The following is a 24,809-nucleotide window of genomic DNA, read 5'->3' as shown; positions in this document are numbered from 1 at the left end:
CCGTGGAGCCATTTTACGAATATTATCTTTACCACACCGACCGGGTGCGTCTCCTGTATAATGAAATGCGATAACGAGCATGCGTGTGTGTATGTGTGCGGAAACATCGATGACGCCAAGAGCATGAGTCCTTTAACAGAGGGCCCCAACCAGCCCAGTATATTCACAAACCAATTCAAGAACGCTACCGTTGTTTGGCAGAAAACACCGAAGAAACAACACTCACTGCTGCGCCAGTCCCTAAAGTAAACAAGTGAAACTTTTCAAATTACGGCCACTGTAATGGAGCAATCCTGGTCACGGCACCATGCCGCAGGACACATTTTTCGATATCGTCGCTAGCAGATGGGAAGATGGTATGGAAATATTGGAATTCCCGTACTACTTCTTCCCGCACGACAAAGGGGTGGGTTGGGGGAGGGGACTTTTACGTCCCGTTGGCAAGGGATGTCCCGTAACCAGAGGGAAACCCATTTATTTTCCAAGCGCCAGAAAAAAAAACACACGAAAACACACCACGCCTGTGGACATGGTATTGGAATGTGTCTTACCGGGTGTAACATGCATGAACAACACAAGAAAAACAATATCCTAACCGAATCGATCGTGAGTAACAAACAAAAAAAGGGAAAAAACAATGGGGTTAGTACATGGAAACGAAACGGCTTTAGAGAATTCCTACCATACCAACGACACAAATTGGAAAGTCTATTACACTTTGTGTGCAAAATAGAGCAGTTCTAGTTCCCGAAGTCCCGACAGAACCCCTCTACTCCCTCGCTCGTGTGCATAATTACCGTGCTTGTCAATTATGTCAGCACATCCCCGAAGTACGCTGATTGCATTGTCAAACCAGCCGCCAACCGCAATGGTAGTGTGGAAATCTTTATTCAATTTAAGCATGAGCTTATGACCTCCGTAATACGAAGCGACTAGTGGTGTGCGTACGGCGCTCGGTACCGCCATTCCGTAACACCCCATCAATTCTAAACCAAACACAGGCGCGTTGAACATGTTCTGGGGGGGGGGAGAGGGAGGATATGGGAGGGTAGGGTGGGTTTTTTTACCCCCCCCCCCTCCTCCCCGCCCTCCTTCAAACCCGTTTCGCAACATGATCGGCCAGATCCTGTTGGTACCGCAACAACATACCCTAATCGATTTTCCGGTCACTGAACTTTTCCATTCCCGGTGGAGTGTGCGATGGCGTCGTGCAGCCATCGGTTCGCATGTGTGTGTGTGTGTGTGTGACCCTTCAACCAGCCGGTACTGCTGTCTTTCTGTGTACGATTGTAACCTCCGGTTTAATCACCAAAATGGAATCTAGATATCGGTACGGTGGTATGGTTCGCTCCCCCAGAACCACCCATGCTCCAATGTGTGTCCACAATCCATGGACCTTAGTTTTCCTCTTATTTTATTATTTGTTCCACCACCAAGTTCTGCCACGCTCATACACCGATTGCGAGGCGAAAGATCGCATTCAAAATGGGTTTCGATAATAGAAACTAACCGCAGGCACGCCTCCCATAAACGCCCGATTGCTGTGCTTTTGATGCGGAAAGTTCTCCAAACGCTGGCGCTGAATACCATTCGTCTTGCGAGGTGCGATTGATTGGTGGAAAATGGGAAATTTCGACATTTACGATAAGCGTGTTAAGCGCCGCGTGTTCCCCAAACCTGCCCGACGTTCCCCGCCCAAAAGCCACACACTTCCTTTCAGTCTAAAGCCCTTCTAATCGACGGTTCTCATGTCATGTTTAGCGAATTTTCCGAGACCTTCTTAAGAAAAATAAACGAGACTTAAATTTAGGAAAGAACGGGTTCTTGTGTTTTCCTTTTCCTTTCTGTGTGTTGGGACAAGTTAAGCGATAAATTGCGCCCAGCTTCTGTATTGCCACCGCTATTGTCCTTAACCATCCTGTTTCTTTTTTTGCTTCCTTTCTCCCAAAAAACGCGAGAAAATCGAAAGCTCATTTCGGTGCCATTTTGTTGGAGAAACGTGTGACGCGCACACATTCTATCTTTGCTGCCGATTGTATGCGGCACCTGGCAAAGCGTTGGTTGGCGCCTTCTGCGCCATCTTCGTTCGATCCGACCACCGATCGTGTGCGTGCGAAGCCATGCTGTCGTATGTCGATGCTCCGACACGGGACTCCGACACCGGACCCAATCGGTTCCCGGGACGAGGTAATCAAAATCGAACGGGGCAAGGGAGTTGTAAACGAATTAATGGTCCGGCCAACGAACACGTCACACGCACGTACCCGTAATGTCTGACGTAATGCGAACGCTCGGGCGGTCACCGGGATGTCACCGTCGGTGCGCGGTAATGAATAATTTTCACCCCGGCCAGGGTTGCGTGTGTTCCGTGCCGTTCCACGTGGCCATCCCTGTAAGTGGTGAACAGTTTTCTTCTATGCCACGAGCTTGTCAAAACACGACATGATTTACTGGAGTCGAAATGAACATTCCAACCAGTTCCGCTTTTAATTTGAAGCAACTTATTTTTCGCTCTTTCTCTCTCCATCTCTCGCTCTCTTTAATTGATCGTCGGTTAATAGGTAAGCGTTAAAAAAGAAAACATCAGAAGGACAAGGGCAGAAACTTTATCCACAACATGATCCTCCAGCCTCCCCACACACCCCACGCCGCGTTCGATCCTTTTCCCAGCGGACTGTACATCCCTGCCTTTCCCGTGCGTTCTGTTTTATAGCTTCCCCGTTTTTATTGTGGTGTGTCCCTGCAGCCAAACCAGGCCAAAGACAATGTTCTGCTTGTGCAGGGGGGGAGTTTACGAGTCCGGCGTTATCATAAACGAATTTCGATCGGTGCGAAATGGGGAGAGTTTTTCAGCAAGCAGCAGCAAAACCACTCCCGAGAAAACAGCAGAGAACAGTAACAATCGTTTACTGGAACATCTCACACGGTGCGGATGAGAGGGCGCTTTTGGTAGTGAAATTGTTTCCACCATGTTTATGGGAGTTGTGCGTCTGTGTCCCTTTTTTCCCTTTAGTTATTTAGTTTGCTTCCTCGTTTGTTTCATTTTGCTCGTTCGAGCACGGCACATCGGGAGAAGGTAACAGCAAAACAAAAAAAAGACAGCCACTCGTAACCATTCCGTTTTTTTTTGTTTTGTTTTGTTTTCTCGCACAGCAAAAGGAAAACGTTCATTATGCTTTGTTGTTCGTTCAGTGAAATTGCGTTCGAAATGTGACTGGTTTCGTCAGTCCGCGCAACACCGTGTGAGAAACAGTTTTATCGCTTCAGACATTTAATCTTCTTACCAGTTGATTTCGTTTCATCTTGCCCGTTTCGATTACAGGCGCTTTCGCTTACGAATCAATAAAATTCGCAAAACCTCCACCAACACTAAATGTAGTGGTGGTGATGGTGGTGGCAAAAAATAAAAGAGGTCGATAAGCTTAAACTGTATCTCGAGACATTGTAAAATGTCATAAAGTAAGTATAATTCATAAATATTACTTTACGATACCCCGTAGTTGTCCGGAACGGGTTTTTTTTTTAAAAAGCGTATCGGTTGGGCGCAAATAAAATTATGTTTATTGCCACGAGGGCAGTAAAGTTTCGATCTGAATTGGAGCATGATGAATGATGAGAGATGCGTCTTCCAGCTGCGTCAAAAATTGGGAGATCCTTGTAGCTGGAAATGTTTTGAGGTACACATTTTAAAAACTCCACCAAACACTTTTTACTCTTACTGACAATCTTTTAGTTAAGCGTTTGAAATATTAATAAAAAAAATAGTGCATTGTGCTTTCCATAAGGGCAGATAGGTAACAACAACCAGGGCTCGAAGAGCGGTTGCCAACTTTTACCAAACAAAAACAAAAAAATCTCCTTTTTAAAGCGAACGAACCCAACAGGAATGTGCACTTGCGTGTAAGATGGCCGCGATGGTGCGCTGCCACACGGGCAAGCATTCATTTGAATTCGAGACGTTCCTGCCAAAGAATTGCACTTTGCACAGCCAGGACACTCCGGACGCACCGGAGAGCCCCCTCCCGGGCAGCGTCTTTGGCAAGGGTTTAACGCAAAAATCTGGCGATATGTAAATTATTGGTAACCCCCCTTCTTGCAAACGGTAAAGTAGGGGGAGAGGGGAGAGAAGGGGGAGCTTTTTGCTTCTTATTTGCCGGGTCCTTGGCCGTCCCTTTGTCTAAACCATAGACGTGAGTGCAGGCAGATATGCAAAATAGGTCGCAAGCACAGGTTCGCGGTAAGCAATCAGCATCATTCGATGGAAAGAAACAATAAAACAGCATGAAAAGTACACCACACAGCCAAACGTGTATGTGTGTGTGTGGTTTTTATGTTCGAGAATTTTTCACGAAAAGCAATATCCCATCCGCTTGCAAGAAGTCCTGATTTCGCCTATGGTCTATGGGTTGGCGAACTAGGGGTTTGGTTTAATTTTTATGTTGGCACAATCGAACGTTTGGCACGAGGAATGCATGCTCAGAAAGGGATTCACTCTAAAATAATAATAGTAATAAAAAAACACACACATACACACAAAACAACGGACATAGAGTAGCGAACGATCCGTTTGCAAGATTTCAAGCTAGGGTCGATATTTCTACAGAGTTCCCGTTTTGGAGCCCCTGGGTTTTGCCGTTGCTGTTGTTGTGCTCACTTATTTGCTCGGTTGTTTTACTTAAGCGTACTGCAAAGATGCCGAATGCTACGAGGAACTCGGGAAAGCACTGGAGAGCAATTCACCAAACCGGGGAAAGGACCGTCCGCCGCGTCATGCTGACATCCTTTACATTGACGACGACAGAGTGCAGTGTCGAGAGTCTGGGACACGTCCTTAAGCCTTTTCGCCTTCCCTGTACACGAGCGCGGTACAAGACTATCCCCATGGCGATCAGACAAACGGTCCGAGTTAGGTACAGCAGTGAAGTTGTCCTTCCTCGTCTAAACAGTCGCAGCATGGCGAGAATTCGAGTTGGTCAAACAAGTCAAGGTATCTGCCCCGCTCCTCTCCGCAACGGCCGGTTGCTTCTGGGCCGCCCTTCTTTTCCGGTCGCTGCTGTGAGCATCCCCGTGGCGTTTGACGTCACTGATGAAAGCTGAACGAGTTTTACGCAAATGGTACCATTTGTGTGCGGGAGTTTGCGGGTGGATTTTCCCGATGACCCTGCGGCAGTCTCACGACAGGTGGGATCGATTAGCATAAACTGTATCCCAAACGGGCTCGAACGATTACGGCAGGAATTTCGCAATTAGCACAAATTGAGAAAATGTTAAATATCGCGTTAAGGAACTCCTGGAATTTCTTACAGTTTAAACTGCTAGAAGTCAAGCACTCTAATCATCAGTCTAATCGCAATAATCGGAGCAGGTGTTGCTTTCCAATCAGGCTCAGTCCACTAGTCAGTCTTCCAAAGATCCAATTTGCAAGCCAAAATCTTTGGGTAATATGAATTTCTACACGATTCCTGCAATTTAAACAGCTCAACTTGAAGGCATCAACGTTCACGTTTCAAATCCTGCGGGTTTTCCTATATCCAAGCTGCACCATGGCAAGTGCTCCAAGCGTGTTACAAAAGCTTTCCCCTGTTTTTGGTGGGGAGAGGCACTATACGATGTAGCGGGGGACACACTCTTGTGGTGGTACGGCTGGGGCTGGGATATTAATCATGAGCATAGAGATTGATGAGCGCAGATAAATTTTCGTACCACCGGTTGGCAACATCTTCATGACCTGTGTTTTGGGACCGTGGGAAATTTGGTGTCGGAACGGAAGCCGCCCTCTTGACGAAAACTCCGTGTCCGGGTTAAGCTGAAACGGAATGTTCGCGGGGAATGTACAATCAGACCGTCCTCCCAACTTATAATACACTGTGATACCTTCATTGAGTGCAACGACTGATGCAAGTTACAAAATGTTTCAGCTGTCATTTAATTGCTTATTTAATTGTACATCTTTTCAATAACTTTACAAAAATAAGCCAATATTATTATTCAAAATTGTTTCCACTATGTCAGATATTTACCATTCCTTCGATTCCTGTTCCTTCATTTCTAGCAACTGATGGTTAGTATACCTAGTTAAAGTTGGCTTATTTAAGTACTTTTGGGGCTTGAAAACCTTTTCCTCCCCTAATATTTGGTACGATTGTGCACCACCAACACAGACACAATCCAGGAATGCTCATTAATTTTTCCTTTTTTTCTACCCACACACACACACACACAAGCACGCACACATACTCTCTCTATTTCTTGCTCTGTGTGAGTGCGTTTTTTTTTGTATCACGCTCTCTCCTCTCTGGAGTTTTACTCTCCTTTCTCAGGATCTCTGAACACGTTTTTCTTTCACCAGCAGTCTGATTCTCTTTCATACACCCTAGAAAATCTCGCGGGCACTTTTCCTTCCAGATTTACCGTTGAGCCGTTTTTTTTTTGTAGGTAAACTAATGAAAATAGCAAAGAAATTTAAACAAGGAACCATTTTGCAAATGGGTGTTGAAGTTGTGGCCCGAAGGCGAGTATGATATTATTTCGTCTTCCAATTAAATAGTTTGTCCATTTTTTGCTTGTAAAGATTGGCCACCAGATATTTCGTGTTCAAAACGATAAGTTTCTATACTAAAAGGGATTTAAATTAACAATTGTAGATGGTTAAAAACTTATTAGAATGATGCATAGATTAATGCATTATTTCACATGGTAATTGAGATTATAGAATTTGAAGAAAATATAACAACTTAAAACTATCGAAATTGTAATGGAAATTCGTATGAAATTATTTGTATATACTACACACACGCAACAAATCCGTGCCCGAATTTTTATCTTCTTTTAGGAGAAAAAAAAACTTTTTGTGCATGTATCGTAATACATTTACGATAAAATGTTTAACTTAAGTTGGTACCTGTCACTAATTTCCAGTTTTCAGCTGCAGATCTCCATAGGACAGTACTGTAACTCATATTTTTTGGACACACTAGGTGAACTTTCAGGCACGGAACGAAAGTACTACAGGATTACTGACGGTAGAAATTCGTAACAAACTGACTCTCCCTGTATCTTTGATGGCACATATCTCAACACATCTCGCAATGCCCGACACGCGTAGGAATGGTGGAAAATGTATTATATTACATTTATGCGCACTTTGGCTACTAGATGCAACAAGCCCGACACACTGACCAGCTCACCTTTGACGACTAAACGGTATGCGGGCGGTTGGCTATTATTGCACCTCACTTTGCTTTCGCACACCAACAGAAACCGTATTCCGGCACACCACAGAAGGGGTGTGGAACAGTCGAGCGAAACCGACACGCCTGCTGTGATTAAAGGCTTATGGTAGGGTTTAAATTTGCCTTTGATTCATCTGTAATCCGACCACACTGTCATGCGATGCGCTAGTGACATCTTATCATACAATTGCTAATTCTTTTCCAACCCGTTCGAACAACGCACACTCGCGCACACCTGCTGCCAACGAAGGGAATGCGATTATTAATGCACCATATTTTTGCTTTGTATTTCGGTGCACAATCTCGTCCCGGTGTACGCATAGTTCCCTACCGCACGAAACGCAAACCGTACGTGGGCGACAGAAACGCTGTACAGGAAGGTTTAACACACCACCGGGAGGATTAGAGGGCGGATGTAGCGATTTTGGTTTTTTTTTTGTTGAGTCAACCATAAAAGAAAAAAATGTAACCCGTTAGTGCGTGCCGGACACCAATCGCACTCACTGTTCTTCCCGTCACGAACGACAACAATTCTCGACTGAACAGGCTGCTGCTCGTGGAACGCAAGCTAACCGTAGCAGGCACACCGCATTTTCCTTTCTCTTTGACTGATTCGCCTATACGCGAGTTTTCTCACGCTCTCGCGCGCTCACGCATTTTCTACCGTCAATATTCTCATTCTCACTAGCTAGCGCTATCTCTCTTTCTCCTTGCTCACAAGCTGCATATCCTGAGAGCGTCCACATAAGCGTACGTACACGCTGCAGGTGTTTCCCTCATCGCTATTGTTTTTCCTTCTCACCAATACCATTTCGCATCTCACTAGCAAACAGGAAAACTAACCGAACCAATGAAGGATGATAGAATTTGTTTTATTCTTTATCATTATCATTCCAACCGCGTACAATTCGTTAACTTCTTCAATCAGTCTCACTGCAATCTTTAAGTTACGTCCCGGTAAATCTAATCTACATTCGAACATTAATGTAATTTTACGTAGGTGTAAAGCATGATCACATTACAAATAATTAATTAGTTAGGAAATTAAATGAAGGTTTCCAATTTCCAAAATCAATGTTATGTTCAAAACATAACACTGCAACCAACAAGAAAAAATTATACAGTCAAGTTATCAGATCAATCATGCAAGGCACTTCATGTTTACATTTTTAAAAAGAAACTAAATTTTGTAAAAAATCTACAGAAACATAGATTAAAATAAAACCCTGTTCATAGTGCATCGGAATTTCCTGTTTGCAGCTTGATGTTTGTCTTGTGTTGATTATTAATGAAATAATAAATGCTATGTTAAGTTTCAATTCTTGCGCAGCCGTTGCATGATGTTCTGCACCATCTGTTCGCCGTATGCGTGCGCGTCATGATCTTCGAGTTGGTAGTAAACTTTTCGTTTCTGTGCATCCGCTAGCAACGATGACCAAACAGGCTTGTGCTGTGTCGATAAGAATCAGGAACGGAATTCTTGTATTATCATGAGCAATTTGATCATAAAATGAAACCGTACAACAATGTGCGGAAGATACTTACTCTCAGGCTGTGGAAGTTTCCACACAACACCAAGCATTGTCGGGCACGTGTCAGCGCCACATTGATGCGCTCTGGTTGATCCAGAAATCCTGTTCCATTCGACCGGGCCAAAGAAATTACGACAACGTCAAACTCTTTCCCCTGAACCGAATCAATCGAATGCACTTCCACACGCTGGAGGGAGAGATTGCGCAACGTTTGGGCGATTTCTTCTCTGTGCCGTGCGTAGGGTGTTATTATTGCCAAGGACGCTCGGTTACTGCAGCAAGCCACCATCTTTTTCGCTAGTCCAACGACGAATCTAATTTCGTCCTTGTTGTAGATCTCGTACTGAGCCTGTGTCAGTTCTTGATCGTAGCTGAGACTTATCACCATATACGGCTTCAACGGAATGTCCTTGCGTTGTGCTTCTGTGCAGGGAGCACTTTTCAACTTACGCTGGTAGAAGTACTCGTTGGGCCAAAGGCATATGTCCGGATGCATACGATATTGTGTCGTCAGCACCTTTAACTCGTCCATCTTCTGCTTATCTATGTAGGATTGATAGAGGCGCGAAAATAGCGACTTTCGGAATCCTGCCTCAATACTTTGTTGATCTAGTACGGTTGCCGGCAGCTGATGGATGTCACCCACCAGCACTAGCTTCGATACTTTATACTGTAGCGGTAGCAGCGTACACAATTCCGTGCATTGCGTAGCCTCGTCGATTATGCACACGTTAAACTGGATGTCGAGGGAATATGATGCAAGTATTGAGCAGCTTCCGAGCGTCGTACATACGATATCCGCTTCATTTAATATTTGATAGCGTGTCGTAATCTCTTCCTTTGTTCGGGGCTGTTTAAAATAGGAAAATTATGATCATTAGCATCAGCGGTATTGCACGAAATAGTAGGCTCTGCTTTATCAATCACTTACCTGTTTTGTCTCGGTGGTAGTAGTAGCATTTCTGAGTCGACCATGCCCATATTCCGAATTGATTTTGTCTTGAACCAGCTTATCGATGAACACTGGCATGCAGGAAAGGTCGACTTTGGTTTTTAATCCCGTACGTACTACCTTTAAGTTTCTTGTATGAGCTGTTACGTGGAGGAAGAATAACACACATCATTAATTTGCACGTGGACGTGGAATGGTGCAGCGGATTCATTATAGAGCTTACCCGAACTTTCCTTAAATCTTAATATTTTTTTCACTATAACATCAACCGCCGTATTGGAAGCAGCACACATCAGCACCTTCATTTTGACGCCATTTGAGCGAGCGATATGCATTAGCTGCAAAATCAAGTGACTGATAACACGGGACTTGCCCGTACCCGATGGTCCCTGTATGATGGAAATGGTAGGCAGTTCCGTACAGAAACATTCAGCCAGCACTGATGACAGAACATTCATTTGCCCCGAATTGAGCGTACCCGGTTCCAGTTGCGGGGCACAGTTTTTCACAACTGAATTCGTATTTGTACGCCTGGTAACCTTTAGCGTGTTTATCACGTTAAAGGAAGGCGTCAGGATATTACACAGCAACGGTGAAAATTTCAGTGCAGCTAATGCATTTGCGCGTCGCAAACACAAAAGAATTCTTGTGAATGGACGCAGGACGAAAGATTGACCCACCTCCAGCTGGGTTCCCACGAGTATTGGTGCATACAAAGTGTACTTCTTTGCTCTTGTTGAGTTCGGACCACTATTATCCTGACCACTCTCTCCGTACTGTAATGGCATTTGCGTGTGAATGTAGAAAAACGAACTACATTTTTGCTGCGGCGACAGCTGGTACTCCATGATGCCGAAATCGAATGATGCTGACTGTTGCATTTGACTGATACTGATGCGAACTGCAAAGGAACAGAGTCAAAATATACGTTAGCTAGGTAATTACTGCTGTACGTTAACATACCAACCTTCACAATCAATCTCGCACAAAGCATTACACTTGGAGAGACGGAAACCGATTATATGCGCGACCAAGGTAAATGTCATTGATTTAGCATTCGCGCTTACTTCATTCCAGAGTTCGCGTATTAGAAACGGGGTATGAAGCTTCCTGAAGCACTCATAATCTTCGTACTCTTCTAACTTTGGCATCATTTTATCCTCATTGCCAAATGGTACGTTGCGTAACGAATTCGTTTGCTGGCCAGTCAACCATTGTGGAGACCATTTCAATATTTCAGCAAGCAGTTCCTGCTCTAGGTACAAAATATGTTCTTGAACTACAATCGATGCTGGAACAAGATATTTTTCAAACAACTTCGTCTTGTTTAAATTCTCCATGATTGTCACGCTTTTTCGTGGGGCGCTTTCATCTCTATTACGGGGAGTATATACTTTGAGTATGCTTTTTAGTGGAAGCCTTTGTACTAATGGCACGTACGTAGCTGCAGCACGGGAAGCATGAGTAGCGTTTGAACTTGTTATGCTGTTGCTAGTTGATTTGGTTGTTTTCGCGGCAGAGCTATGCGGGCCGGTGGCAGTGTTGTTTTGATTTGTTGGGTTAAGGTTAGCTTTGGCGCTCGTATGTGGCTGTGGGTTTAAATATGTTGGTGGCTCTGCCACGGAATACCGACGGGCAGTTATCTTCCTTAATTCACTGCCGTTCGGGACCGGCAGATTGACGTTGCTCACTCGTTCCACACCTTTGAACGTAATCTTGCTCGGGCGCGTATCGAACACCGTTTCCGCACTGTACGCATTGGGTAACTGGTCCAATGTGGTCGATTGCGTACACATGATGCTTTCCTCGGTCAATGTTGGCCGCGATGTGGATGCGGCGCGCGAAGTTGGCGGCGGAATAGGTGCGATAAGAAACATTCCACGATTGTTTGGAGTAAACTTTACCTTTGGCTTAGTCGAACTCGTTTTTTTGGTTGCAACCGGTGGATCATCTTTCGCTGGTGTTATTTTTTCCTGATTTTTCTTGATCACTTCCATTAATCGGTTTTTACGCTGCTCCTTTTGCTCCTTTGCTGCAGCACTTATAGGATGAAACTCAAATATTTTGTCCGGAGCTGAAAAAAAAAAATGCAACCAAAATTAATTAAATCCCGTCGCTAGTGATTGAAAACGCTAAACACTTGCCATTAGGACGTGGTTTAAATTTCTTCTGGAAAAGTGCATGCATTTCCTCCGGCGAGGTAATTGAAACACGCCGTTTTAAAACGGGTTTATCATTGTTTTGCGAAGTATCCTTATCTTTCGCCGGGCCGTGTGAACATTCGGCAGTAGGTGGTTTCGGAACGACGGTGGTAGGCTTCAAGGTGACAGTTGTGGTTGGCTTCGGATCGGTACTGGAACTTGTCATCCAGAGCGGTGCTCGATGCGATGGAGCAGCCGGTGGTACTATTTCGATCGTTCCATGAGGTTTCCTTGCACCAAGTTCATTCCAATCAGCAACCGAATGGCGTCGCTTTCGCACATTTTTCGATGACTCTTGCACAACAGGGGTTTTGCTTTTGAGCTTCACCGTTTCGTCCGTATTTTGTCTTTTCTCGCCGTCTTCAGCTTCATCGCTTGTCGCTGGTGAGTCAACTGATTTACGCGACTTTTTCGCGCCCTCATTATTTTCTTTTGCAACAATCCAATCATTGTTCTTACTTTTCATTAAGGACATTACCAAAGGAACATGGTTTGAATTTGTATCCTTCGTCTCGGTGGATTGTTTCGTGTTTTCTTTACCAGTGGAGTGTTTGGTAGACTTGTGCTGTTTATCGCTCGATTTTGTGGTGGTCTTTTCAACCCGTTCCATCTTCGGGGAACCATTATTGTCCTCAGCTTTCCCATTTTTAAGGGAATCGGGTTTACCCTTACTCTTTTTGGTCTTTTCTTTGTAGCGTTGTGTTGCATCGATGTCCGTTTTCAACTTTGACTTCCACTTGTCATTGGTATCGCCACATACATTATGACTAATGTTCTGATTTTCCATATCCGCTAATTCTTTTTTGACTTCTTCTAACACCAGCTGCGTGTGATGCAGATCCGCATACTCATCTTCATCGTCCGAAAGGATTATAATATCGTTGGTATCAAATTTAGACGATCGTTCGGCACACATATCATACACCTCTTCAAAGCTTGATTTCCTCATTAACTCCACCGGTACTGAGACGCATTGCGTCACCTTCAAACCAGAAGGTCCTGGCACCGGTGACGGTGCTTTAGGCGCGGATATTTCGTTCGATTCACACGATTGCTTCAGAGATTCTGAAGAGAGCGTTTCCGCAATGATGGGCAATACTGCCGGACTGTCGCTAGCATCTGATTCATCATCGGAGATAATTACTGCTTCCTCGTCTGGAATCTTGCGACATACTCGGTACTTCAATACGTCCGAACGAAATTTGAAATACTGCTGTATTTCAGTATTATTATGCCCGATAAAAACTCGGTCCCCTTCCTTTAGTTCAGTGCGACCGGGAGATAACTTCTCCAGACGCATATTGTTAACGAACGTACCTCCTTGCGACTGCGGAAGAAAGGCATTAAATGTTTGCAGTTCCGTACAGTGCTAATATACGTATACGCTATACTTACATCACAGTCGGTGATGGTAGGCTTTCCGTTAATAATCTGCACCTTGCAATGATTCCTTGACACAGTTTTAAATATTTTTGGGCAAAACTGTAATCCCACATCAGGACCACGGCCCAAGCTAAGGCATACGCTCCGTATCGGAATGATTTTGTACTCCTTGTGAAAACAGCGATGGAGAAACCACTCAAAGCGGTCGCTAAAAGAATGGAATTCGGCAAAAATGTTTACGCTTGCAGTTTTGGTTGTTGCTCGCACGAATGTACACTTACCTTTGTTCGGCATCCCCTGTTGAAGATTCCATAATGTGGGATACGTGTGCTTAGACAGCAAACAATAGTTAAGCAAAGACGCTCACCTTCTCTCAAATCTCAAATTAACAGACAGAAATTCCCGGTATTAAAGCGCGGAACCAACGCAAGTTTTCGTTGCTCATGATACTTTGTTCTCACGATGGACCCACAATAGCGCCGTTTATTCAAACTGTCAGATTGCACCAAATAGGACGCCTGGTCATGCAATTGACATATGAAAATTCAAATTTGCCAAATTTAAAAAAAGGCTAAAATGAAATTCGAGTTTTCTTGTCCTAATTAGATATGAAATACGATAATTTCAATTCACAATTTCTACATTTCAATTTTTTAAAGTAATGTCTAGGAGTAAGAAAATCCACGAAAAGAAAAGGTTTTGTTTTGGGAACATTGGATTTACCACTATGCCCGGTGAGTGACATAACCCGCTCTGAGTTGTTTACTTTATTCACACGCAAGGAAAAGGCGAGTTTTACAAAAATAATAGAAACAGATCTGTGATAGCAATAATTATTTTTCACTTCTTAATATTTGATTGTTTAAAATTTCAGAACACTATGTGGGGATCTGTTTTAGCTCGGCTACGGTCTGCTTGCACCGTGTCGCTCACACGTTGTTCCACCGAGATGTCGAACCAGCCCCGACCAACAACAAACGGGGTTTCATATTTCCACTCGTTAACGCATCCGGCCAAAGCTTCCCCACTCGCCAACCAATGCTCCGTACCAGCAGTGGCTAGATCGAACTTACTGCAAGCAAATTCAGTGCCACTGCTCAACTTTACCAGTGGTTTTAAAGTAAAGGGTCGACTGAAGCGACGTTGCAAGGATTGCTACTTCGTAATGCGTCAGGAGCGGCTGTACGTAATTTGTAAAACGCATCCGCGACACAAGCAGATGTCGATGAAAAAGCATGATCACAACACGTGGATACTAACCGATGCCACACAGGGAAAAGTCAGAGCGTGGTAAACGTTGCAATTTAGGAAATAACATCTATTAGTACGAAGTTTATTACTGAAGACAAATATACCGTCATCAAAACCCACACCTGCTCATCATTGAATATTAAGCCCCAGATGCCACGTTGTCTATTTTTAATATCTTTATTTGTATCCTCTCGTCCACATTCTGCGTGGACAATGTTTCAGAAGGTTGGTGGTGGCGATCAATTTTGATACATGGGAAGAAACATCCGATCACGCGCATGATTTACAAAATCGTTTCCAATCTTTATGCGACTGACTCACTATTCTCAAGAAGAGACTGACGGCGCGAAAAAAAGCTTACATTCACAATTCTAAAATGAAACAATTGGTTTTGAAGGACGACATTAAACAGAAAGACCACATCTCAAAAGAGTTTTCCGAGCATGGTACGTACATTACAATTAACTTATCAGCCATAAGAAAACGCATTCACGTTACTGGCCAATGATGAATCAGCTAATCGAGATAATCAAATCTCCCTTCTAATGTGAGACTTTACACAAACGTTGGACCATTCTTGCATTTGTTTATAATTTAAATAGTGTTAAAATAAATGGATCAAGGGATTTTGGATGCTTTCCCGCTTTTCAGTGAGCGCAAGCAAGAAGCGGTGTATCCATCAATCGATGGGCACCTTGTCACATAAAATACGCAGTATTGTTTTATCCTAATCCGAATCACGATCGCTCTCGGACCCACTGTTCGATCCCTCTCGGTCGCTATCTTTATCGCTTCCACCCTTGTCGGAATGATCCTCTCGATCGCTTTCTTTTTCTGAATCGTTGTCACTTCGATCGGAGCCACGACCAGATCCGCCCCGGTCCGAACCACGTTCCGAACACTGTTCCGAACCGTCATCCGATCCGCGATCCGAACTGCGGCGGTCATCTTTCTCCTCTTCCCGATCGGAATCATCCTCATCCTTTGTCGATGAACCATTACTCTTGTTTGCTTTCGCTTGTTGCTCGTACGCTTCCAGCGGTGCTTCTGACGCATTTTGCGAATCTTCATTTTGCATTTGCTGCTGTTGTTCGATACCTCGTTTCATGGTTTTCTTCTCGCTCTCCTCCTCCTTGTCGGATTCCCGGGGGCTTTCCTTGCCAGAATCCACATCACGCGGGCTATCCTTGCCACTGTCGCGCGGTGTATTCCTCCCAGAGCCTCCCTTATCGGAGCCCTTTTCGCTGTCATTTTCCTTATCCTCTTTGTTGCTACCATTTTCATCCTCTTCCTCATCATCGTCATCGTCGAGCATACGGTTCCGACCGCCACCGGTACGACCGAGGGTCGACGAAGACTTCTCCTTATCCGAACTGTCCTTCGAATCGCCAGATGATTTACTTATTTTGCTAAGCTTCGTCGTAGCCAGATACCCGCTAACCACCACCTTCTTCTTTTTGCTCTCGTCCCGCTCTTTGACCGCCTTTGACAGTGCTGCGATTTCGAGCAGCTGAGCTTTGAGCTTCTTGTTGAGCACGTCCAGCTTGAACTCGTAGTTTTTCTCCATGTCTTTATACTTCTTCATCAATTCCTGCTCGAGATGAAAGTGTTTACCCTTCCAGGCACTGATCTCTTTCTCCTTTTCTAGTATGACGCCATCCTTTTGTTTAAGCTTTCGCTGCAGCGTTGCTATCGTTTCCTTCAGCTGCGTCATCGCGATCACGTGATCGGAGCTGTGAGGATCGACGTAACCGCCACTGCCGCCGCTGCCACTGTTGGCACTCTTCATTAGCAGCTTATCGTTCGGCATATCCGGTACCATTTTACCCGTATCGGAGCGAGGCTTCTTACTGGAAGATGACGAATGTCTGCCGTTATCGTTGCGTCCACCGCCAGCGCCACTGCTACCACCACCACCCCCAGGGCCACCACTGTCTATGCGATCAACACCCGTACCACCGGCCGGGCCGACACCACCAGGTCCTCCCATCGGTCCACCGTGATTCATGTTCAGATCGCCAAGTGGTGGCAGGCTGGACATACTGGCTCCGCCCGGTAGATTCATTCCTCCACTATTACCCTGTCCGCCGGCATTGCCCATCTTTTCGTGCATTCGATCGCGCCTATCATTGCCACCACCACCGGTCGTTCCACTGCCGCTGAGAGGAGGTGGGAAAGCACCTTCGGCGGCTCGTTTCTTGGCCCTTCGCCGTTCGCTCTCTACCTGGCGGGCTTTAGTGAGGGCACGTTTGTAAGACAACGTGCACAGCCAGCAGAGTAACTTGCCATCAACCTGATTGAAAAAGAAATAAAAAAAAACGATGCATTTCAGTACGGCTGGCTGCAATTAAACACTATCTCATTACAAAGTAGCACAGTTTGGGCAGAAGAAAAATGAATGAAAAGGAAATCAAGGATTTATCCCGCATACAATTCAAACCTCTGACCAAATGGCACCAACACTTCTTCTCCATATGTCCTTATTGATTGGTCGAATATTGATTCTTAAGTGAATATTATGACATGTGTAACAGTGACATGTACGCATTGCACCATGCCTGACTGAATCGTTAAGTAATTTAGCTTATTTAATGCTGTTTAATTTCATTTCTGATAAGTCGATGCCGTTGTTTTTTGTCTGAGCAGAAAAACGTTACAATAAAACTGAAAATGAAATTTTGATTATTAAAATAGAAGTGGTAGTCATTGTGACACCGATCAAATTTCATCCATTAAAAGGAAATCGGGGAAAGGACAATCGTTTGACATGACGCAAAACATAAATAGATCCGCGGCGATTCATTTCGTTGGCTTTCGATCCAATGAACAATAACAGTGCAGTGAAATGATCATATCTTGATGTAATCGCAAACTTGTTGTCTGTTGATTTTATAGAGACTTTGAGCTGGGCAGGTGCATTCGCCTCTGTAATCGCAAACTTCTGCATAATAAATTATTCTTTTTCCTGCTTAAATTGTCTGCCTATCGAACGATATCGGTGTACAATTAAGTGAATACTACCAATCAGGTTAACTTTTGTGAAGAATTATGACAAAATATCACATGAACTCAATTAATATCGCAAGGAACGGGATCTCTTTTTGCTGTAAGGCTTGGCTGTCCGCTTATTAATAATTCCTATCCTGTTTTTGAGATGCGATTCTATTGGCCCTATTAGGTGCTAATGGCGCGATCTTGCACACCAGTTCTTCGATGCCCGCAATAACTGAACTGTTTCTTCATATAAAGCGACGATAACACGATGTTACAAGTTACATGGTAAACATAAGTCTAATAAAACCAAACATGACCTAAAAACCCATCCTTACTTCAAGGAGAGGAAGAATCTATTACTGGCCCCTCACTGGAATAGAAGATACATACTATTAACTTGAAGCACAACTGACAATTCTATTTGGTTTTTAGATCCGCTACCTCTTTTTATGCAATGTTGTCAGTTACATTAATGCTATTCATGTAAATAGTTTGCTTTGATAAGAAGGGATGCTTCTAAACCCTGACATTTATCTTCAGATCACTTACTTTGGGTAAAATTAAAAAAAGAAAGAATTACGTACGGTATGTACACACTGCTAGCCTGAGTTTGGTAACTTCCTCTATTCAAACTTACAAGAATATCACCAACCATGCGTGACGTTATGATAACAAGCAATACGATAGTTTGCTATGTCTTACATAAATATTTGCTAACAATTTGTTACTTCGACTAGGAACGAAAGAAGCTTATTTGCTAAAGTAACACAAGACATAAATTGTTCTCCTTTTCGTTCCTACTTAACGTTACTTTCGCTGGCTCATTTAGGTTTATCTACTCCTTTCTTTTAACAGTTTCATTGTTTGCAATATTATCCTATAACGGTTGCATTCCCTTTGCACCATTCGCACAGACAGAAGAAGAAGGTGTTGGATCGTTTGAATCGTTGAGGGCATGGGGCCTTGCTGTCTATCTTTTCGCATTTGCCGGCCACATATCACGGCACGATCATCCTATTGGTGGGCCGATCGATCGATTTGCGTGCCATGCGTGCGCGAGATTGTCCGATTCGTTTTGAAGGGACTCTGTGACACTTGTGAGGAGATGTTTTCGTGTATGCTCATGGTGTATCGGGCCGCTTCGGCCACAACCGGTTTTACTGCATCCTCTGCAGTGAGGATCGCTATCTGTTCGAGCTTAAAACACCACCAGTCACCAGTCACGGTCTGTGTGAGTTCGGCTTTGTTCGCGCTAGTGGGCTGCTCTAGGGCTGAATTGCAGCAGGTTTGCCATTCTAACCTTATAATCGGGCCTATTAAAGGCGCACCGCTGTTTGCACTGATCGCACGTTACTGCTGGTCCATATTTTAACTCGGAGTTTGTACACCTAATCGGGGTGGGATGGTACAAATATGTTTGCGTCATAATCAAACGATTTCTTTGAAGGATTCATGTGGTTTTTATGGCGAAAGATAGTTCAGTTGTTTTTTTTTGTTTAATTCTTACTAAAGGCAACGATTAGGAATGTAAGCCTTGTGTTTGTGATGATAAGGAGGGACAGGATGATGAACATTGCATGAAGAAGATATTCGAACAACATGTTAAGTAATAGTACTCAAATATTCAAAACTAGACTGAAACAAACCAATGTTCAAACCAATAGTTAAGTAAATTCTTATGTATGCTGTTTTACATAACTTTTTTTATACGAAGAAGCAAACAAACCGGAATGAAAAATTAGCTGTATCACAAAGGATAGTGACAATTTAAGTAGGCATTGCTTGAACGGAAGAAACGCAAAACTTATGCTGAAGTGACACAGTGTTCAGCGTTAATGCTCTGGCTTTTAGGAAGGTATGGCATTTTTCGGGATATGGTAAGGATACATGAGAAACACAAGTGTGAAAAAGCAACAAAGAACACCTCAAAACGCACGATTCGCTTTCATTAACACAAACCTTTGGCATTTGGATCCGATGAATGCTGCAATGATGTTGCAGAGCTCACAGGCGGATGGCTTTCCATACTGCTTTACGTTCGCCTCACACTTCCGGCAGATAGCCGACGTGCTACCCTTAGACGTTTGCTGGAACTCCGAGCGACAGTAGGTGCATTTTACCACCGGAAACGATCCACGGCAGTCCTACCGGATGACGAGATGGGAAGATATGAAAAATAAAGGAAAACATTAGTAGGTATTGAGCAAAATTTCACGTTTTATAACTAATTTTCGTGGCAATCCTCGTAGATCAGGGTTACGAATTTTCATCAAAGCCATCGTAAACACTTTTCACGGTCACAGTGAACTTTAATCCCCCTAACGTTCCCTTGTTCTGCGCTCTCTCTCTCTCTCTGTCTTACATACGCGAACGTACACACACTCACACACGGTACATACTCGTCCATTGTATGACGCTTTCACACTTAGGCTTTTTTCATCTTGGCAGTAGTGGAAATTGTGTTATTTTTTCGCCTATAAACACTTGCTGAGGCGTAATTGTTGAGGGTGCTTTGCACAGCCTTGCGTTCCATACCAGCGTACACAGCGAAAATGCAAATTTTAAATGATTCACGTCACTAGGATGCCATTTTCTAGATCCTGTTGGCGTCATACCCGCTTTCACATAGTGCCTTAGGTCACTTTGATCGACACATTTTTGCGCGTATCTTTTGTGCATTTTATTGCAGCATTGTTTCGTCAACAAAGTAAACTCCCCAAAACGCCTTAAAAACGAGTGAAAAAGGTACACCACTATAAGAACGTGTATACGTTACCTTGCAAAGCTGCTGGCCCGGAGACAACTCCTCAAACGGATGGCGTGAGAAGCATTTGGAGCAGGCAAACAACATCACGGCACCGCTCATCGTTTATCGTAAAGGTTTGTAACTTAAAACCACGCACGTATACGCACGAAATAAACGAACAAATTTGCTATTTGGTTTGTTTGCCCTTTTCACCGAACAAAACCGTTTTTTCCTGCTCTTGCGTTACGCTTTTTTTGTTCTATTTTCTCTGCGTCTGCGTCAGTTGTTTGACGTTACTGTTTGACGCACCCGTGTAGTGAAGGTGACAACGGCATAGCCCGCTATGGAATCCATGTTGATATCGATTTTGATAGTTGAGGTGCATGGAAAGCAAAACAAAACACATATTTCGGTTGTAGGGAATTTTGGGAATCTGCGTTGTTGGTTTCCAAAAGACGATATTTATAAGCACAAATGAAAAAGTTCGGTTTTGATTAAACTTCCTACGACGCATATAAAATCTATAGTTGGGATGTTAAAAACTAATTCAATGAATGCAACATCGTTTTGTTTTCGAAGGAACGGAACAATTGTGTTCTTGATACTGAACAATAAATATGCGAAAAGGAGAGGAGATAAGAAAACAATTGTAAGTTTGATTTATCAGCTACCAATAGCAAATAAGAATGAACAAATAGATGCTTATTGGTCAATGGTTCTTATCATGGTTACTGTGCAACAATGTTGCATGCTTTCACGTTATTATCATTCCAGACTGTCTTTATGTATATTGCACACAGCGGCTCTTATTACGACAACGATAATGATCAAGGCAAGTCCAATAAAATCCGTACTACATTCCTAAAGTTTCACATATTTAAACACTCCAGTTGCCTGGTCAACAAATGCGTACATTATGTATCCATCGAAAAAATAACATTCAGTATTGTCAAAATCGTCACATAGTTGATAAAATACGTTCACTCCGTCGTCCGACGTCGTCTTTACATCTTTTCACATTTTAAAATAATCTTCGGTTGTTCAATGTCGGCCTTGCTTTGTATGAGCTTCAGCTCACGTTCTTGAGACGTAACGGGTACTTTACCCTGCAGTACCGGTTCCGGAATGAAGCTTAGCGTTTTCGTAATCACTGCCTGCAACGTAGCAATTGCGCGTTCCAGCGTAGCGCCAATGTCATTGTTCGTCAGCGTCGAGTGTGCCAGAAAAAGCGAAGCAAATAGGTCACCCGTACCGGTGAAACGGATAACATTATTGCCCTGCTTTGGAATGCTTAGTCGATACTTTTCCGTTCCGGCGTTGGTACGATTACTGACGTACGCCAGCAGTGTCTCACTCGCGCCCAACTCCGACGACGAAATCGCAACCGTTCTGACACCCTTTTCGTGGAACCATTGCATCGCATTCCAAATGTCCGTTTCCGTCTTGATCTGCTTTCCAGTGAGCAGCTCTACTTCGTACTGGTTCGGCGTAATGATGTCAGCGAGCGGGACAATTTCATCGCGATAAATCGGCAGCAATTCCTTCGGCACGTACATTATGCCATCGTCTCCCATCACCGGATCGCATACTGTAAGGAGAACACAGCTCATCAGACAATGTGCTACAATGTTGCAAAATCACTCCCACCACCCCTCTCTATCAAACGCTTATCTAAATATAGATGCTTCCGAGCGTGCACACATACAATTGCATCACCTACCATAAATTAGCTTCTCGTTCACGCTTCGAAGCGATTTGAGAATGGTTGCGATCTCGCGGAGGAACGCCGGGTTGCCGACGTATCCAGTGAGCAGATGTGTGTAGAGTTTGTGCAAATCATTGTCCACCAGTCCACCGTAAACGTCCGCCAGTTCTTTCTCGTTCAACACTTGCCCCTTGAAACCGTTCTTGTAACCGGTGTGGTTTGAAAATTGTACCGAATTGATTTGATCTACCTCAAAGCCGAGCACCTATAAGGAAAAGTGGGAAAATATGCACTTTTATTATTACTTATCCTGACCCAATTATTAGACTGAACTTTGCTACTAAACACACTCCACACTACGTACCTGAAGCGGAAACACGGCACTCTTGTTTCCCACATGTCCATGTACGACATGGCTTTGAATTGATAACACACGGTTAAAAACACTGCTGGCCATGATAAGTACGTCCGGGCTTGTGCGTAACACTCGGCAGCTGAATGCGAACTAACAGCGTCGCTGTAAGCATGCAATTGTTATTAAATGCATTTGCTTCCCTGGTGCGTTGGATGGCTCCTGTGGATCACGTGTATGAGTGAAGGCAATTGACGATAAGATAACACTTACCCCTTGCATTGAATAACGTTCTTTTAGGCAATTTAGCAAATCATCACGTCAAGAACTGGTTTAAAGTTGAATAATTGCTTGAATGTCCATTTGGTGACGAAAAACCACACTGGAGGATTTGTTAAAACAAAATTGAGTGCGAATTGTAGATTGTTTATTTTTCAAAACCACCATGCGTATGACAGCTGTTTGTTGATGCAGGGCTCGTCTGCTTATTTTGTAAAAATTCATGCTCAAAGAGTTTCTTATGGCATAACATTTTAGTATCAAAAAATTGATTTCCAAATATTTCTGAGAAATAGTTTCATAATAGTAAAAACTCTCGCGATGCTGCCTTCCGAAATATATGGAATTAATGTAAAATAAAAAGTTGCACAAGCGTCACTGTGAAAATAGCAGGCCATAATTTTTTATAGCAACTGTTAGCATTGGCTAAAGCAAATTTTCCGCCTTTGCATTGCAAGTTTTGGTTTCTTCATGAGCACATGATTTTTTTTTATATTTGTCTTTACTGTTTGATAAATTGATATTTTTTCAAACCATTCAATTCTATTTGACAGATAGATGCTTCATTCCAAAGACGCCACAGTTATGTGTTTCCGTATTATGGAAAGAGCATCGTTAGCAAAAACCGAAATTCGTAAACGGATTTTGATTTGGTTTTGTTCTATTGCATGGAATAGATCGGATTCACAACGGATCTGCATCATTTTTCCCTTCCAATCGGCATTTCTTAGGAACAGTTACATCGCTGTTACCGTGCATTTGTATGCATTTAAAACGAATTACGACCTGCATCAGTCGATGGAATCAGATCCATATCAGGTTCAGGTTCATATACGAAAGAACGATCAACAAGAGCACTAGTCTCTTGGAAAAAGGGGGGGAAGGGAAAATGTGAACGTAGGTTCAACACAACGTAGGTTCCGTTGCGTTACAGATGAGAGCGATAATGGTTCTGCGTAGAACTGCATGGCGCTGCTTTTCAAGGGTTTGCAAAATTCAATTGGAGTTATGTTACATCAGCGCACACCCCCATGACACGAGGCACATACGGCTAAGCATTCTTGTGGGCTGATGTATCATCGTGCTTTGCATTCAATCAAAAATATTAAATTACTTCCGCGCTCCCTTCGCTATCCGTTAATAAACGTTTCATGTCCGAGGGGCGCTAGTAACCTTTAGAATTTTTGAAATTATCTGGTACCGTCATACCTCACAGCAAACTGTTGAAACATTGGAACCGAATTTATGCAGTTTATCCAAGTAATTCCTCCAACAGGTTTCCTCATTGGTTAATATCCTTTCGGAAGTTCGGAAATCACGCCAAAGCAAAGGCTCGTGTTCGGTTTCTTCGAGTCGCTTGAAAAAGTGGAATTCTACAGGTAAGGTTGAACCCCTCCCTTCCAGGCTGCACGTGGCAATCGGGACTCATTGGTTCTTCTTTTTACATCTCTTATCAAACGTACCCATCTTGGCACGGTGCCACATTCAGGCTCGATCCTCCCGTGGTGAGCAAAAGAAAAAAAGTATCATTTTACTTTCCACCCTGATCGTTTGGTTTTATTCTTGATGCGGCGATTGAAAGTTTCATGTTTTTTTCGGCTAACATCCATCCCTTAAGCAGTCTAATTTAGGGTCCTTTTAGGGTCCGCACACAGACCGGCATAGTTGAGGGAATCAGGTAGAGATAGGTACGGTGTTAGATTATGAAGTGGCCACTAGAGCTGTTACGGCGTGCTTCGGACCCAGAAGTTGAGTGGCGCAACGAGATCGTAACGCATCGATTCAACTCGAGAGGGCACAATTGTTTGTAAATATTTCCGGAGCCGGAAGTGCACTACAACTGTACGCGCGCGTTGTCGATCGTGCCGGTTCGGTAGGGTATTGTTTCCCGTTTGAAACGTCACGAGTAATGTGTGTTTAGTGCAAATAATAAATGTAAGGAGCAAGAAATTAATATGCGAAATCGGTTAATACAGGCAATCCCCGAGATCCGCTAGTATAGCATACTGCTATAACGTCTTTAATATCGTTAACGTAATCGTTTATACTTCCAAGTTACACAGTCGACATTCTCTTCTGCACTTTATTTATTCAGCAAATCAGGCGATTTTTCGAAAGAAAACTATTTTCAGCTCTTTGCTTAGATTTTGTAATATAAATTTGAACTCAGCTGCGCAGTAGG

At 43.6% G+C, this 24,809-nt stretch overlaps 3 protein-coding genes across 4 annotated transcripts; all 3 read right to left on the bottom strand.

The window, feature by feature from the left end:
- Positions 1-5,978: 5,978 nt before the first annotated feature.
- LOC128301604 (uncharacterized) lies at positions 5,979-13,719 on the bottom strand. Its single transcript, XM_053038173.1, has 9 exons — positions 13,582-13,719; positions 13,313-13,508; positions 11,861-13,244; positions 11,157-11,790; positions 10,684-11,090; positions 9,940-10,617; positions 9,696-9,856; positions 8,778-9,614; positions 5,979-8,682 (listed from the first exon to the last, which is right to left on the bottom strand). Exons 1-9 carry the CDS (start codon positions 13,611-13,613, stop codon positions 8,548-8,550), a joined length of 4,464 nt encoding a protein of 1,487 aa, XP_052894133.1. The 5' UTR covers positions 13,614-13,719; the 3' UTR covers positions 5,979-8,547.
- Positions 13,720-14,710: 991 nt separating this feature from the next.
- Positions 14,711-20,608, bottom strand: LOC128300816 (protein FAM76B). 2 transcript variants are annotated; one of them, XM_053037015.1, is made up of 4 exons: positions 20,322-20,608; positions 19,505-19,689; positions 18,846-18,933; positions 14,711-16,844 (listed from the first exon to the last, which is right to left on the bottom strand). In XM_053037015.1, exons 1-4 carry the CDS (start codon positions 20,409-20,411, stop codon positions 15,279-15,281), a joined length of 1,929 nt encoding a protein of 642 aa, XP_052892975.1. In that variant the 5' UTR covers positions 20,412-20,608; the 3' UTR covers positions 14,711-15,278. The 2 variants fall into 2 exon arrangements, with proteins under 2 accessions (XP_052892975.1, XP_052892976.1); XM_053037016.1 differs by lacking the exons at positions 18,846-18,933; positions 20,322-20,608 and having other exon boundaries at positions 19,505-19,617.
- A 319-nt stretch (positions 20,609-20,927) lies between these two features.
- On the bottom strand, positions 20,928-22,762 carry LOC128300817 (pyridoxal kinase). Its single transcript, XM_053037017.1, has 4 exons — positions 22,622-22,762; positions 22,361-22,513; positions 22,012-22,261; positions 20,928-21,879 (listed from the first exon to the last, which is right to left on the bottom strand). The coding sequence occupies exons 2-4, from the start codon at positions 22,451-22,453 to the stop codon at positions 21,296-21,298; spliced, it is 927 nt and encodes a 308-aa protein (XP_052892977.1). The 5' UTR covers positions 22,454-22,513; positions 22,622-22,762; the 3' UTR covers positions 20,928-21,295.
- Between the last annotated feature and the right edge of the window lie 2,047 nt (positions 22,763-24,809).

The sequence above is a fragment of the Anopheles moucheti genome, chromosome 3 (assembly GCF_943734755.1).
Source record: "Anopheles moucheti chromosome 3, idAnoMoucSN_F20_07, whole genome shotgun sequence".
Taxonomy (NCBI): Eukaryota; Metazoa; Arthropoda; class Insecta; order Diptera; family Culicidae; genus Anopheles; species Anopheles moucheti.
Note: the sequence above shows the minus strand (reverse complement) of the source record. Positions and strands in the feature narration are given on the sequence as shown.

Coding starts and splice junctions, on each gene's coding strand:
- LOC128300817 (XM_053037017.1), bottom strand. CDS start 22,453: ATGGCCAGCAGTGTTTTTAACCGTGTGTTATCAATTCAAAGCCATGTC. Junction 22,262..22,360: donor GTGCCGTGTTTCCGCTTCAG/GTACGTAGTGTG, acceptor TTTTCCTTATAG/GTGCTCGGCTTTGAGGTAGA. Junction 21,880..22,011: donor GAACGAGAAGCTAATTTATG/GTAGGTGATGCA, acceptor TTCTCCTTACAG/TATGCGATCCGGTGATGGGA.
- LOC128300816 (XM_053037015.1), bottom strand. CDS start 20,411: ATGAGCGGTGCCGTGATGTTGTTTGCCTGCTCCAAATGCTTCTCACGC. Junction 18,934..19,504: donor ATCGGATCCAAATGCCAAAG/GTTTGTGTTAAT, acceptor CACCCCGATTAG/GTGTACAAACTCCGAGTTAA. Junction 16,845..18,845: donor TTAATAGGCCCGATTATAAG/GTTAGAATGGCA, acceptor TTTTTCAATCAG/GTTGATGGCAAGTTACTCTG.
- LOC128301604 (XM_053038173.1), bottom strand. CDS start 13,613: ATGGAATCTTCAACAGGGGATGCCGAACAAAG. Junction 10,618..10,683: donor GTGCGAGATTGATTGTGAAG/GTTGGTATGTTA, acceptor GTTCCTTTGCAG/TTCGCATCAGTATCAGTCAA. Junction 9,857..9,939: donor AAGATTTAAGGAAAGTTCGG/GTAAGCTCTATA, acceptor TCCACGTAACAG/CTCATACAAGAAACTTAAAG.